This window comes from Littorina saxatilis, linkage group LG9 (genome assembly GCF_037325665.1).
Source record: "Littorina saxatilis isolate snail1 linkage group LG9, US_GU_Lsax_2.0, whole genome shotgun sequence".
Classification (NCBI taxonomy): domain Eukaryota; kingdom Metazoa; phylum Mollusca; class Gastropoda; order Littorinimorpha; family Littorinidae; genus Littorina; species Littorina saxatilis.
In genome coordinates, this window is record NC_090253.1 from 56,543,527 (window position 1) to 56,559,890 (window position 16,364).

The window sequence follows — 16,364 nt, forward strand, 5'->3', positions numbered from 1 at the left end:
CCCTGACTGAGCTACATCCCCGCCCTGACTGAGCTACATCCCCGCCCTGACTGAGCTACATCCCCGCCCTGACTGAGCTACATCCCCGCCCTGACTGAGCTACATCCCCGCCCTGACTGAGCTACATCCCCGCCCTGACTGAGCTACATCCCCGCCCTGACTGAGCTACATCCCCGCCCTGACTGAGCTACATCCCCGCCCTGTCACTGTTTACCAACACCTTCATTCATGGAGGTCATGTCATTTTATGACACTTTTTATGTTCATACATTAACATTCACATTTCTCTTCTTCTTCTTCTGCGTTCCCAGCCATGCTTACACTTCAATCCGGTCTGTAGGGGGAAGTCTGCAGTCCGTCGCACAAATTTCTTTGAACATTGATATTATCTGGAATAACTACAAAGAAATTTTATCTTGTACATTGCACACACATTGAATATTCTGTATATGGAACCATACTTAACATCACAAATGTTCCACTAGCTGAGAAATGCAAAATATTCACATTCTGTATAAATCAGTTGCAGAACTCTGAACATATCAGTAAAACAGAGAAGAGCAAATACTTGTAACCCTTAGAACACTTCCTCCACAGACAAAACGCTCAAAGGACAATGTAAAGTCAGAGTAATGAAATGCTACATACAGTTGAAATAAATACAACTGTCTAAAATCTTTGATAAAATAATGCAGACTCCCTGATTAATTAATACCAGTGTCACCAAGTTTTGCAACACCATGTTCAAATCAACTACAAAACAACCGACAAACATAATTAAATTGATTAAAATGTACAGTAATACTAGAATCAAGACTGGTAAAACGGATTAAACAACAAACCTGCTTGAATAAACAATACAATAATCTCTTCACACAATGCCGCCAATTTGATCACTGATGGTGTAACAATTGTGACCCTCCACCACGGAATGAGTCGCATGTCACCTTTGCATGATTTTCATATTTTTACATTTTCCTAAAGAGTTTTTGATCCTCTATCCAGTGGTGAAAACCGTTTTAGAAAAGAGCGGAAACTGTTTGAGTTATAAGCCTGTGACTAAGGTGACCCTCACACTGTTACCAGACACTCTCCGGACTTATATCAAGCCTAGTGCAGAACCGCGCGAGGTGACATGCGACTCATTTCGTGGTGGAGGGTCACAATTGGTCATAACCTTGAAATCAATACCCCTGTAGAGCCAAAAGACACACCAACAAACAATGACATATTCATGGCAGATGAAGTAATCAACAACTGCATGATCTCGTTTTTTGTTTCTTCTTCATCTTCTGCGTTCGTGGGCTGACACTCCCACGTACACTCGTGTTTTTTGCACGAGTGGAATTTTACGTGTATGACCGTTTTTTACCCCGCCATTTAGGCAGCCATACGCCGTTTTCAGAGGAAGCATGCTGGGTATTTTCCTGTTTCTATAACCCACCGAACTCTGACATGGATTACAGGATCTTTTTCGTGCGCACTTGGTCTTGTGCTTGCGTGTACCACGGGGGTGTTCGGACACCGAGGAGAGTCTGCACACAAAGTTGACTCTGAGAAATAAATCTCTCGCCGAACGTGGGGACGAACTCACGCTGACAGTGACCAACTGGATACAAATCCAGCGCGCTACCGACTGAGCTACATCCCCGCCAGAGGTTTATTATGAACAGAACGTTCATGAAAGAGTCGCAGGGGGTTGGGGGTGTCCTAAAATGTTGGGGGAGGGGGCTTCTCTTTTCCATAGAAAGTGGACAGGCACATGTGGCAACATGCTAATATAGTACTGGCACATGTGGCAACATGCTTTTGCACACACTCTATCTCCTCTCTCTCATACACACACACACACACACACACACACACACACACACACACACACACACTCTCTCTCTCTCTCTCTCTCTCTCTCTCTCTCTCTCTCTCTCACACAAACATAAATTTCACTACCTATGCTGTGGCAATGCGCAGCACGCACACACATCCTTTATCACTAATCTGTTTAACTGATGCACATGTACAAATGGATTCGATCACAACTCTTCTTCACGTTCACTCTTTGGACTGTTCCCTCAAGAGGTCTGCCAGACGTTGAAATCCCTGTGAAACAAATGTGAAAATAGAGTGAACAGTAACAACCTGCAAAACTGCATCAAAACATTACAGTTTTGACATGAGTCATGATGAGATACAGTGCAAATTGTACGCTTTTTAGCACCTCTCATAACAGCCAAGAGCAACAAAAGTCCTTGAACTTTTTTTTATCTACTTACACAGCAATTATAATTTGATGACTACAAAGACAAACAATGAACTTTTTTTATATATAGAACATTTTCATTCCAAAAAGTATCACAGTTATGTTTACTTGAGAGAAAGAACAATGCTGTTTTCTCAAAGAAAACCCAACTCTTCTTCTGTATCCGCAGGCAGCAAACCCACCACTCATTAATTTTTTTATTAAGGTATATACCAACCACTCATTAATTTTTGCATGAAGGCACTCTTTATTGTATGTACTTGGCCTTGAGCTTGCGCATTCACATGAAGGGAGATAAGGCACCAGCAGGTCTGCACATAAATTGACCTGGGAGATCGGAAAAAATCTCCATCCTTAACCCACCAAGCACAGCTTTGTATCGAACCTAAACCTTCCACATTGAAGGGCGACGTCTTAACCACTAGGATATCAACACTAAATACTTACCTTATCCATATCTGCAGGTGAAACCAACGAGTATGACGCACGGAGGTAAGGCGATGGCGCAGCTTCATCAATCATGAAAGCCTGGCCAGGAACGAAGATAACTTCAGCTGCTCTGGCCTTCTCAGTGATGAGCGAGAATGTGTCTTTGACATGAAGGAGTCGGATCCACAGAAACATTCCTCCGCTAGGCACTGACCACTCGGCCAAACCTGCACACACACACGCACACACACACACACACACACACACACACACACACACACACACACACACACACACACACACACACACACACACACAGGAGATTAATAACAATGCCCTTACACTGCACATGAGCAGACGCTTTTTGTCGAAGCAGGTTTCAATCCGCTCTGCCAGTGTTCAAACATCACTCGCACCCTTTCTAAAAATACCTACCAGTATTAGAACTTCACGGGAAAGTTATCAGGCAGGCAGTTGTATCTGACGGTTCTCTCCCCTAGTACACACCTAAAATGTTTCCTTTGTATCTGAGTAAAAAAAAGTGTTCTGCGGAAAAATGTTTAATCGATGAAGAGATGCTGTCCGCCATTTTTTTCTTCTGATTTCTGTAATGCGCTAAAATGTACATCTCTTACCTGTCAGGTGTTTTTCTACTGCAGCAATGCAAGCATCTCTTTGCTTTAGGTAAAAGTCCGCCACAGTGTGTGCATGTTTCCGAAGTCCATCCTGTCCCATCGATTCCAGGACTGACAAAATGCATGTCTGAAGAAATATACATATCTTTATGAAACAAATGTCTTCAGAAGGACCTTAATATCTTTGAGACATATTGCTTAAAGGCACAGTAAGCCTCCTGTAAACCATCACAGATACTGTCAGGCTTTTACACACAGTACAAACACCCTTTCATTTAAACACTCACCGCTTGAGAACATCCTAGGTGCCCTCCGTAAAGAGCGAGCAATTTTCAAAGAATTTATTATTGCGTGGTTTATCTTACCCCTGAGCCATTGTGAACCTGTGTGATCCAGTTATCTTTTTCACAATGTAGTCGTCAGTTAGTAATTTGAATGCGACTCGATGTAAAGTTATCTGCAATAGCACGTTATTATGTACCTCTGACTATGCACGAAACAAACGGCTGTAGTTCACAAGAACTCTAGCGATGGCTTTTGACTGTTCAGAGGAACTGGCGATAGGCATAAACCGTCGTCTGCTACGAGAACCACGACCTTGCGTGACCCTGCTTCCGGGCTTTTCTTTGTTCAAACTTTCAAAACTTCGAATTGTACTGATCTTGTCTTGATGAAAAAAGAATTCTTTTATGATTTAAGAATGTTTGTGTAACAAGCTGTCAATTTATTATTTGGATTTTTAAAGTTAGGTCTAGCGCCAAAACGCACCACGGTCCGATTGTCTGAGAGACAATCCGCAAATTTTTTTTTTTTAAATTGCTCGCTCTTTACCTAGGGCACCTAGGATGTTCCCGTTCGGTGAGTGTTTAAATGAAAGGGTGTTTGTACTGTGTGTAAAAGCCTGACAGTATCTGTGATGGTTTACGGGAGGCTTAATACTGTGCCTTTAAGCAACTTATAGCTGTCTCCAAACTTGTACATGGACCTTGAATTCTCTAACATGAATGCTTTTAAAAGCGAGATCTTTAGTTTACCAAAACTGTCGGTGCTTTTATCTGGTTTACATGAGGAACTGTAATTCATCCTACACGAAAAGCTCAAGGGAAAGGCAGGTAGAGAAGCGCTTTACAGGGTAACCTGCAATGAAAGAACACCCTTCGAACCAGAACAAGAAGGGCAAAGCCCATACGACTCACATGCTTGACCTTGACCTCAAATAACTAAACCTAGCAATGACATCATACACTAAGAACTGCTTTAGACATTTTTCCTACCAAAATACATGTGACCAAGGTCAAGGTCATCCAAGGTCATGCAACACAAAGCTGTTAATTCAAGACATAGGAAGTACAATGGTGCTTATTGGCTCTTTCTACCATGAGATATGGTCACTTTTAGTGGTTCACTACCTTATTTTGGTCACATTTCATAAGGGTCAAAGTGACCTTGACCTTGATCATATGTGACCAAATGTGTCTCATGATGAAAGCATAACATGTGCCCCACATAATGTTTAAGTTTGAAACAGTTATCTTCCATAGTTCAGGGTCAAGGTCACTTCAAAATATGTATACAATCCAACTTTGAAGAGCTCCTGTGACCTTGACCTTGAAGCAAGGTAAACCAAACTGGTATCAAAAGATGGGGCTTACTTTGCCCTATATATCATATATAGGTGAGGTATTGAATCTCAAAAACTTCAGAGAAAATGGGAAAAATGTGAAAAATAGCTGTTTTTTAGACAACATTTATGGCCCCTGCGACCTTGACCTTGAAGCAAGGTGAAGATGCTATGTATATTTTTTGGGGCCTTGTCATCATACACCATCTTGCCAAATTTGGTACTGATAGACTGAATAGTGTCCAAGAAATATCCAACGTTAAAGTTTTCCGGACGGACGGACGGACGGACGGACGTCCGGACGGACGGACGACTCGGGTGAGTACATAGACTCACTTTTGCTTCGCAGTGAGTCAAAAATGGTCCCTATATTGTAGGTGGTCTGTCATGAGAGGTATACTTCTGTCAAAATCAAAATGGACAACGGAAAGTGTCCTTTATTGGGAGGTGTCCTCTCACTGAAGGCGCCTGACATCACATTGTACAGTGGAACCCCCCTTTCTAAGACCTAAAAAAATCTGAGACAATTATGTCTCAAAAAGGAGTGAGTCTTAAAATGACAGATGCAATGAACAGAAAATCTTCAAAATCAAGATCTTAAAATGGGGGAAGTCTTAAAATGGGGGAAGTCTTAAAATGGGGGAAGTCTTAAAAGGGGGGTTCAACTGTTCCAATGTAGTTGAATGCAATGCGTGACGCAGAGCATGAAGGGGACCCCTCACCTGTGCCAACCCACTGGTGTGCAGGACAGAGGCCTGCATGTGGAAGTTGATACGCTCTAGTACAGCCTTGGGGCCTGTCACCACTCCCACTCTTGCCCTGGGCAGACACATATTGCTCTTGAATGCAACAATAATTTCAGCCCAACATTTTCAAGTTTCTCAACTATTCCAGGGGCTCACATCCACGTCGGACATCGGACATACACGTATACTTTTTCCAAATGTCATATACTTTTTCATGCAAGAGGACATATGTCCTATTGTTTTTGTCACAAAGTGGTCATTGTCCGATTATGCTTTCATTTGATCCGGACATTGTCAGTACTTTCCAATTTACAGTAGTCTGATTTTCTACCTGGAGGGGCCAAAGGATGACATTCAAAAGAAACAGTGGGTTGTGAAGGTTGTGTAATTGTGGGCATCCACCAGAAAGCGCATGCTCTTCAGCAAGAGAAAGGAACAATCAAAGTGAATTGTCGTCATTAGCTCAGAGACAAAACAACACGTTGTTATTACTTTGATTTGTTCTGTTATACCTTTTTGCCAAGAACATTATTTTATTTGTTCTGTTAATTGTGTGACAAGAAACGAGTCAAGTTTAATTAAATTTACGTTTTGTTGCGAAAAAACAAAGTCCTGTTGATTTAGTTTTGTTGAGGACAAATGTCCTATCACTTTTCCATTGTCCAGGACATTTGTCCTATACCACCTCTCATGGATGTGAGCCCCTGCTATTCAGCTTCCTTTGCACATCAAAGTTGTCTTTCCTGACGGGTTCAGTCTCTAACTTTTTTTGACTAAAGTGGTACTGCATGTACCCTTGGGTGTAGAATGCAGACGACCTGTCAATGTCATGAAAGGGACAATAGTAGCTGTCCTTATTTGGGAGGTGCCCCCTCACTGGATGGGCCTCACATCACAGGTACCAATGTAGTACAAGCTGCTTTTTGACTAAACGTTCCACAACACTGACAGATCATAGAGCTTTCCTAAAAGATTCAAACCTGTCACCAGGCACTGCTCACTCAGTCTCTAACATCTCTTTGATCAGATTGTTGGCCAGTTTGCCATGCTACAAATACGAAATTGAAAGAAATTGTTTCAAATTCTGCTTTGGTTTTTGTCTTCTATTTCCTTGAAAGGATTACGGGACTTGCTTGAAAAAAGAATGTTCACAAACACACACACACACACACACACACACACACACATACACCACACACACACAAACACCACACACACACACACACACACACACACACACACACACACACATCTAACAATCAAGACACACACCAAGGATAGAAAGTACTCACCCACCAGACAGCAATTTTGACACAGAATCAAATCTGACGACCCTGCCATCTACATCCATAGAAAGCAGACTGGGAATATAGGGCTGCAAAAGTGACCAAAAAAGGCAAAAATATGTTAGATTTTAGTCACAATCAACAGGAGTCCTACTGAAGAAAAGCAAACCATCTTTGAAATTCTAAGGGAGTCTGGATCAATTTTGAATTTTACATTCAAAATGGTGCAATATGTGATGCAAATCTGAGCTCATTCATCATTTTTCATTTTTGCATTCCCAGAAATTCACAAATTTGTGAAAAGGTGGAAGCCTGAGCCTTCCTGAATGTGGTTCACCATGCTAAACAGCTGCTCTCTTTCTTCCCCCAACCCAAAGAACAGGTGACAGAAAATAATTCTTGATTGAATCAAAATGATTACTTTACCTCATTAAACTGCAGATAGTAGTATGGATCATCCTCCAGAATTAACAAATCGTACTGTTGAGCAAGTTCGTAAATTTCCTTCTTTCTTTTCAACGTCAGTCCAGCGCCCGTGGGGTTTCCGCCATTGGGAACCAAGTAGAGGAGCCTGGGAATGCTGCTGCTGTCATCTTTGGCATCGCTTGGATGCCATTTTGAAAGAACTTCACGAAGATGGGCAGGGTCAAGACCATCCTTGTCGCTTTTTATACCCAGCATTTTGGGTCTCATAGGTTTTACCTGTGAAAGTATTTCCGCTCTGTTATATACAACAAGCTAGGAGTAATATATATATTTATTTTCATTTTCATTACTTTTTTGTCCCATCGCTGGGAAATTCTGGTTGCTTTCTCCCAGTGTAAAGCTAGCAGCAAGAGAGTCGCGCTACCCAGGTGTGTGCCTGTTTAGTTCAGGGTCCCCACTGGTTTTTAGAAACAAAATTCCATGACTTTTCCATGACTTTCCATGAGCCTCAATAACATTTTCCATGACTAGATCCACAGGTCGCCATTTCCGAACACGCAAACTTTTTACGTCTTGTCACTGCCAGTTTTGACACTGGCTTGCTTTGCACTGAATTTGAGTCAGTTTCTACGCTCTCTTCGACAAGCAAGTCAAGCATTTGCTACGCAGTCAGATTATCGGTAATGTGGTAATCTTGAATTTTAGCGTGTTAAATTCATAGCTCATAATTCAGAGGCATTTAAGTCTCCAAATTTGTAGAACCTGCACTTGTAATCATAACAAGTCATTTTAGATTCCTTTGAAGTTACGGAATGAACTCCGATGAACTGTACGAATGCATTTCGTTTACATGGGTCAAACTCCGAAGGAATTATCCGTATGAGCGAACAAGGGAGACAACTCTTTCGTGTAAATGATGTCCCATGGTTGACAACGTACGCCATTTTCGGTGCATTTTCGCCGATTGAACAACCAAATTAATTAATTATGCTTAAGTTTGGAGCTCAATCCGTCAATTAATTTCACGACAAATGTTCTTTGGCTTGCTTTCATGGACTTGTATCAAAAATAAGTCAAGAATGTCACTGGATTATGAGCTATGAATTTAACACGCTAAAGTTCAAGATACACAGTTCATTGCGAAGATCTTCCTTGGTAATTCGTTCCAATTCCACATACTTTTTGTTGTCAAGAAACAACTCGAAAGAAAGTTTCAAACTCATCATCCTCCATCTTGCTTGTCGAAGCGCTAAAGTACATTATCGATGCAAAAACAAAAGCAGAAAACTTCGACGAAACCGACTCAAATGCAGCGCAGACAACACGACGAGATAACGGAAGGAAGTGAGCCTCGCTTTGGCTCAAGTGCCGTTAAAAATACCGTTATTCTCGTATGCAAATACGAACGAGAAGTTGGTTATACGAACAAGCCTCGTGCTGACGACGCAAATCGCTGCTGGCTGGCAAAGGGGGGGGGGGGGGGGGGGGGATATGGGTGGGCGACGAAAATAGCCGCTGGCGTGCTAAAGGTTAATTGTTTTTTTCTTTCTTATTTTTGTTAAATTCCATGACTTTCCATGACTTGAATTGAAATTCCATGACTTTCCAGGCCTGGAAAATTAAAAATCAAATTCCATGACTTTCCATGACTTGAATTGAAATTCCATGACTTTCCAGGCCTGGAAAATCAAATTCCATGACTTTCCAGGTTTTCCATGACCTGTACGAACCCTGTTAGTTGTAATCAGCACTTATGCCACAGTGGTGACATGGATACAGTCTCTGATTCTGCACATAAAGTTAACCCGTGTCCGTCCCGGCCCGGATTCGAACCCGTGACCCTCGGATCACAAGTCTAGTGCTTTACCCACTGAGCTACTGGGCCCATAGGTTGAGTGAAGTAGGGTCTTGCTGGTATAAATTACCTTTTCAACCTCTGAGGTACAATACTTAAGGGTATACACCCCTCTTTTTGAGTGTGAAACAAGTGTGAATAAATATTCTGTCGCTAAGAATATAACTCAAAATCGTATGCATAAACCCTTGGACTATGATTCTACCCATGCCCACTGACCCACCTACAAGAACAAACACGCACGCACACACATATACTAACCCATACGAGTACGCACACACACTCTCCCTCTCACATAAAACTTACAATGGAGAGTGTACCAGAGTATGTAGGTGTTTCCAGCAACACATTTTGTCCTTCCTGAAGGCAGGCTTCCATGGTCTGCAACAGTTGTAAAACCATCAGCTTAATAAATAATTTAAAACTGAGGCTTACTGCTCACACAGATACTCAACAGCAATCAAAAAGAAGAACGGAAAGAAATGAACAAGAACAAGAATAATAATAAGGACGAGCAATAAAAGGAGGCTTGTATGTGAGTGTATGTGTGTATGTGTGTGTGTGTGTATGTATGTGTGTATGTGCGTGTGTTTGTGTGTGTGTGTGTGTGTGTGTGTGTGAGAGAGAGAGAGAGAGAGAGAGGGAGAGAGAGAGAGAGAGAGAGAGAGAGAGAGAGAGAGAGAGAGAGAGAGAGAGAGACAAGACAAGACAAAATCTTTATTTTTTTAATTTTTTTTTTAAATAGTTTTGTTTTATTGTATGTTATTGTTAACAAGTTTATAACTTAAATAGATAGTGATATGTGGAACAGATTAATCCAGGTCTGCGGTGAACAATCCCATATCAGCATTTTAACTTTAAGCAAATAAACGCATATCACAATCAGTTGTAGAATGATAAGTCACGTTTGTCTCGGAAACTAAAAAATATTTGTTGTCAGTGTGTAACCCAATGAGGGGAAACTGTGTACGAGGGATAACGTCTTGCCTTCAAAGGCCGCGATAGAGAGTAAACAAACACAAGTCTGTTCATTTGTTATGTTCTAACTCCTCGAAGTCGACCTCTCTATTCACTTCCAAATCTCAAAATCTTTATTATCAAAGGTAATAGATAAGCAATAATAATGAGAGAGAGGGACAGACAGACAGAGAGTGCATGTGAGAGAGAGATATGAGTGTGTGGATGTGAATGCATGCATGTGTGTGTGAGTGTGAGAGATAGAGAGTGTAGAATGTCTGTGAGTGAGTGCATATGTGTGTGAGTGTGTTTGTGTTTGAGTGAGTGCGTGTTTGAGTGAATGTGTGTGTGTGTGTGTGTGTGTATGTGTGTTTGTTTGTGTGTGTGAGTGCATGTGCGTGTATGTGCATGTGTGCAAGTGCTTGAAAGTGTGTGTGCGGGCAGAGTTTGGGTGGATGGAGGTATGACTATTAGACAGACCTACCTTGCATATTCCATCCTGACTGCCTGTGGTGATGAGGACATCCAGCTGTCTCTGTGGATCTGAGATGCCCCTGGTGGGAGGATTGTGCATCTGCTTCTGTAGTGTTTTCATCCACTGGACCAGCTCAGGTAGACTGCACACGAAAGAATGAAGATTTTAGACTATGTATGTCTTAATTTTCATGGACTCACATTTCCGTGTGTGATTGTGCATGTGTGTGTGTGTGAGCATTATTCTCTGTATGTGTGTGTGTATGTTTGTGTTCATTTTCTTAGACTCAAATTCGTGTGTGTGTTTGTGCATGTGTTATACTCTGTATGTGTGTGTGTGTGTTTGTGTTTGTGTGCGTGTTTGTGTGTGTGTATGTGTGTGTGTGTGTGTGTGAATCTGCATGTATGCGTGTGCGTGTGTGTGTGTGTGTGTGTGTACGTTGTACTCTGTATGTGTGTGTGTGTATGTGTGTACGTATGTATGTCTGCGTGTGTGTGTGTGTGTGTCTGTCTGTGTCTGTACATGTGTGTGTGTGTGTGTGTGTGTGTGTGTGTGTGTGTGTGTGTGTCTCACTGTCTGTGTCTGTACATGTGTGCAAGTGTGTGTGTGTGTGTGTGTTTGCACCACCCCACATGTGTAAGTGAGTGCATGGGAGTGTTTCGATGTAACAAAGAAACAAACTTCTTTACCCTGGAGTAGCAGAGTACTGTAAAGCTTTCTTCATCTGTTCAGGAGGTATTCTCAGCACTGAGCCGTCCCTGCAGAGTAATAGACAGAATTTAGTTTGACACTTCTGTTACACCTCTACAATGTCATTGAAGGCTTCACTAAATGACTGAAGAACATATGCACAGTTTAATGTTCAACTTGTTCGACTTGAAACATTTACAAGGGACTGTTACTTAAAAGTGATGAGCAGATCTTGTACTATGGGCGGGGATGTAGCTCAGTTGCTAGGGCGGGGATATAGCTCAGTTGGTAGGGCGGGGATGTAGCTCAGTTGGTAGCGCGCTGGATTTGTATTCAGTTGGCCGCTGTCAGCGTGAGTTCGATCCCAGGTTCGGCGGAAATTTATTTCACAGAGTCAACTTTGTGTGCAGACTCTCTTCGGTGTCCGAACCTCCCCCCGTGTACACTACATTGGGTGTGCACGTTAAAGATCCCACGATTGACAAAAGGGTCTTTCCTGGCAAAATTGCTTAGGCACAGTTAATAATTGTCTACCTATACCCGTGTGACTTGGAATAATAGGCCGTGAAAGGTAAATATGCGCCGAAATGGCTGCAATCTACTGGCCGTATAAAATTTCATCTCACACGGCATCACTGCAGAGCGCCTAGAACTGTACCCACGGAATATGCGCGATATAAGACTCATTGATTGATATAAACTGCATGGTTAAGAACCTTTCTTGTTTGACTGAAAGCTACATTTTGCTGAAAGATTACACTAACCATAACGGCATGTACATGCAGTCTACTAAACATTTTATAAAGGAATGAAATCCTCAAACACACAATCAATGATAGTTATGCAGAACTAATCTCCCAGCACTGTACACGATCAGAATTATTCAACAAAATAGTGACCAGTTTAATAGATAAATTCCGGAAATAACTTGGGTTTGTCTGGGTTATGAAAGAATGATTACCCTTGCATTTGCCCGGACAAAATATTGCCATGTGCTTCCTGTACACGTAAATGAGACAAGCACTCTTGCCTGTTACTGGCCTGTAATGTCATGTGGGAAAGTTTCCCCACATGACATTATTTCCCACGTGACATTATAGGCCAGTCACTAGTGAGAGGGTATGTCTCAGACATGTGTACAGGAAGCACATGCTTATGTTTGTCTGCGCAAATGCAAGGGTAGTCACTCTTTCAGAACCCATGCAATCCCGACAGAGTTATTTGTGAAGAAATAAACACCACACACTGCTACACAAATTCACCTTAGCGTGAGTGAGGCCTCATGTATTGGGAACAGGTCGGCATTGGGCATGCCCCCAGCCATGGAGATCAGAGATGGGGGGCCTGACGCCACAATGGCAGCTGAAAAAAGAAAACTTGAACACCTTAATTTATTTTGTACAGTGGAACCCCCCTCCTTTAAAGACCTTAGAAAATCTGAGAAAATCTGCTTTTTTCATTTTTTTTCCTTCTCATTTTCATGTTCATGGTAGACGGGCGCAGTGGCGTGGTGGTAAGACGTCGGCCTCTTAATCGGGAGGTCGAGGGTTCGAATCCCGGTCGCGGCCGCCTGGTGGGTTAAGTGTGGAGATTTTTCCGATCACCCAGGTCAACTTATGTGCAGACCTGCTAGTGGCTTATCCCCCTTCGTGTGTACACGCAAGCACAAGACCAAGTGCGCACGAAAAAGATCCTGTAATCCATGTCAGAGTTCGGTGGGTTATAGAAACACGAAAATATCCAGCATGCTTCCTCCGAAAGCGGCGTATGGCTGCCTTAATGGCGGGGTAAAAACGGTCATACACGTAAAATTCCACTCGTGCAAAAAACATGAGTGTACGTGGGAGTTTCAGCCCACGAACGCAGAAGAAGAAGAAGAATTTTCATGGTACTTTATTGTCCCATCGCAGGGAAATTCGGGTCGCTTCCTCCCAGTGGAAAGCTAGCAGCAACAGGGAGGGAGTCTTAAAATAGATCGAGGGTCTTTAAAGAGGGGTTCCACTGTACGGAATGTTTACCATCAGTTACTATTGCATGCCCCAAGTATGCACTTTAGCCTTACTAGTAGAAGCTGTTGAAGTACCTTGTATGATAGATCACAGCAGTGATCAGCTAAAATTCCCTTCACTGTCGGTGTGGCTGAAGGACACCTACATTTTGGTTGGTAGACAACAAAGGCAACTCTACGTAAAGCTGTCTTTTCATCAAAAGACACTGTGATCAGTCATTTCCAATCATGATCTCTAGCAATACTTAACAGCTTGGGAAAGTTCCATGATCTTCAAAGATGAAGGAAAACCAGAAACAAACAAATCAAACATCTCATGTACGCTAAGCATGCATTCCCATTGGAGACAATTTTAGCGCCAACAAAGGTTTGGGAAAAACTGGCAGTAAGACTAAGAACAACTCAACAAAGCATGCATACTCATCACACGAATAGCAGACGGTTGTCGAGCCAAGCTCGTCGGATTGAAGAAGCGGCTGTAGTTCATGGTGTAGGACTCTCTTCAAAACCTAACAGAACACAAACACAGATGGAATCAGACTGTAGTTCGATGTATAGGACTCCCTTCAAAACCTGAAAGGACGCAAACAGAGACGGAATCAGACTGTACTTCGTGATTGGGCTCTGCTTGAAACCTAAAGCATAAAATCAGACACTCATGCACACTAATTGTATTTAAACACAGACATGTGCAGTATGTATCATAATTGTTTCAGGTCATCATGCACAGATGGCAAAACATGCTTAAGAATCTTGCATGGTAATCAAGACAATGAATTAAGACAACGGAATTTTCAGGTCCATGTCATAAATGACAATGCCTGTATGTGTTTGTTTTTTACATTTACTCAAGTTTTGACTAAATGTTTTAACGTAGAGGGGGGAATCGAGACGAGGGTCGTGGTGTATGTGCGTGTGTGTGTGTGTGTGTGTGTGTGTGTGTGTGTGTGTGTGTGTGTGTGTGTAGAGCGATTCAGACTAAACTACTGGACCGATCTTTATGAAATTTGACATGAGAGTTCCTGGGTATGAAATCCCCGAACGTTTTTTTCATTTTTTTGATAAATGTCTTTGATGACGGACGTCATATCCGGCTTTTCGTGAAAGTTGAGGCGGCACTGTCACGCTCTCATTTTTCAACCAAATTGGTTGAAATTTTCGTCAAGTAGTCTTCGACGAAGCCCGGACTTCGGTATTGCATTTCAGCTTGGTGGCTTAAAAATTAATTAATGACTTTGGTCATTAAAAATCTGAAAATTGTAAAAAAAAAATAAAAATTTATAAAACGATCCAAATTTACGTTCATCTTATTCTCCATCCTTTTCTGATTCCAAAAACATATAAATATGTTATATTTGGATTACAAACAAGCTCTGAAAATTAAATATATAAAAATTATTTTCAAAATTAAATTGTCGAAATCAATTTAAAAACACTTTCATCTTATTCCTTGTCGGTTCCTGATTCCAAAAACATATAGATATCATATGTTTGGATTAAAAACACGCTCAGAAAGTTAAAACAAAGAGAGGTACAGAAAAGCGTGCTATCCTTCTTAGCGCAACTACTACCCCGCTCTTCTTGTCAATTTCACTGCCTTTGCCATGAGCGGTGGACTGACGATGCTACGAGTATACGGTCTTGCTGAAAAATGGTATTGCGTTCAGTTTCATTCTGTGAGTTCGACAGCTACTTGACTAAATGTTGTATTTTCGCCTTACGCGACTTGTTTTGTTTAAATCCGACTGGGTAAAATGGCCGTCACTATCAACTCCCGGACAAGCCATTGTCGGACAGTTAGTCCACTGTTTAATGTGTGGTTCCGGAAATCAAAATAGGTTCATAATTAATGTTCATGTGCGAGGAAGTTACAATCTTCACATCAATGCGTGTGTTCAAACCTCAATGAGGAATCTATGTCAACTCGTCAAGGTAAAACGACTGTCGATAAGTTATTCACTTCGTCTGTCCGACCTGTCTTGGGGTTGACGCTTTCGCTGTAAAACTGAAAATGCTTTCAAAAACTCAAAATGTTTGAAGTCAGTCCATTTTCTCTATTAACTGGATTTTGTCAGCTATATGATCGTGCATTCTTCTAGTTGCCGGACATTATGACTCAGCTGAAGGCTCACAGACATGGCAGGTTTCATGGTATTAGGCCATTTTGATAGTCTCAGATTTGCTTAGTCTTTTAAATCCATATCTGTGAGAATCTGCTGTATTTGTTGTATTAACATGCAAACTAGTTGTTGTTTAAATACTTTTTTGAAAATAAAAGTTGAAATTTTTGATAATGTGTTTATTTATGTGCGTGTGAATGGTGGCGATCGTCAAAATACGGACGGATGAATTTACTTTTGCCACAGCATCACTAAACAAAGAACTAAATTCCAACACACACATGCACAAGTATCAATGCTGTGGTGGTTGAGAGTGCCAGAACACATTAAAATGATTGTTTTTCAACAACAATCGATATCCATAACACAAATTCTAACTTATACTAGCTCCGCAAAAAAAAATGTATGGGGATTCGGATCTGTCCGTCGGCATAGCGATATCAAGAGCATCGAAACTAATTATATTAATAATAATAATAAATGAGCATTTATATAGCGCAACATCATAACTTTACAAGTATGCTCTTTGCGCTTGACACATTTAAAATTAAAACACAGTTATACAAGCATTTACATCTACATTCATAGTCAACAACGCTTAATTAAAAGCATACACCATCAAACATACATTACAAAAGATTCTTCCACTAACTAATTAATAAAAACATGAATAAAATAGGTAGTAAAAAACAAGGAAATACCAGCTGAATACCCTTAATCAAACAGAACATGTTATCAACAATGCTGAAAACAGTCCTAGATGTTTATATACATTATCACTAAAACAACAAATACACTACATGTAGCCTACTGATGGACTGAGAAAACAAAATCAGGGGTTGTATTTCTTGAAGAG

General features: G+C 41.4%; 1 protein-coding gene and 1 long non-coding RNA gene across 2 annotated transcripts in view; one reads left to right on the plus strand and one right to left on the minus strand.

The window, feature by feature from the left end:
- LOC138976542 (uncharacterized) overlaps positions 1 to 2,862 on the plus strand; it is a 7,571-nt gene extending 4,709 nt beyond the window's left edge. Inside the window, exon 3 of the long non-coding RNA XR_011459058.1 lies at positions 2,725 to 2,862. This is a non-coding gene — a long non-coding RNA (uncharacterized lncRNA). The remainder of the gene's footprint in view (positions 1 to 2,724) is intronic.
- The window catches only part of LOC138976541 (kynurenine/alpha-aminoadipate aminotransferase, mitochondrial-like), a 14,414-nt gene extending 392 nt beyond the window's left edge, over positions 1 to 14,022 (minus strand). Inside the window, exons 1-11 of the mRNA XM_070349399.1 lie at positions 13,809 to 14,022; positions 12,643 to 12,742; positions 11,380 to 11,448; positions 10,700 to 10,832; positions 9,565 to 9,639; positions 7,404 to 7,679; positions 6,984 to 7,066; positions 5,668 to 5,764; positions 3,325 to 3,451; positions 2,708 to 2,916; positions 1 to 2,100 (exon numbers count right to left, since the gene is read on the minus strand). The exon at positions 1 to 2,100 is cut by the window's left edge and continues 392 nt beyond it. Coding sequence (XP_070205500.1) covers positions 2,053 to 2,100; positions 2,708 to 2,916; positions 3,325 to 3,451; positions 5,668 to 5,764; positions 6,984 to 7,066; positions 7,404 to 7,679; positions 9,565 to 9,639; positions 10,700 to 10,832; positions 11,380 to 11,448; positions 12,643 to 12,742; positions 13,809 to 13,875 — 1,284 coding nt within the window. The 5' untranslated portion in view covers positions 13,876 to 14,022 and the 3' untranslated portion in view covers positions 1 to 2,052. The remainder of the gene's footprint in view (positions 2,101 to 2,707; positions 2,917 to 3,324; positions 3,452 to 5,667; positions 5,765 to 6,983; positions 7,067 to 7,403; positions 7,680 to 9,564; positions 9,640 to 10,699; positions 10,833 to 11,379; positions 11,449 to 12,642; positions 12,743 to 13,808) is intronic.
- Between the last annotated feature and the right edge of the window lie 2,342 nt (positions 14,023 to 16,364).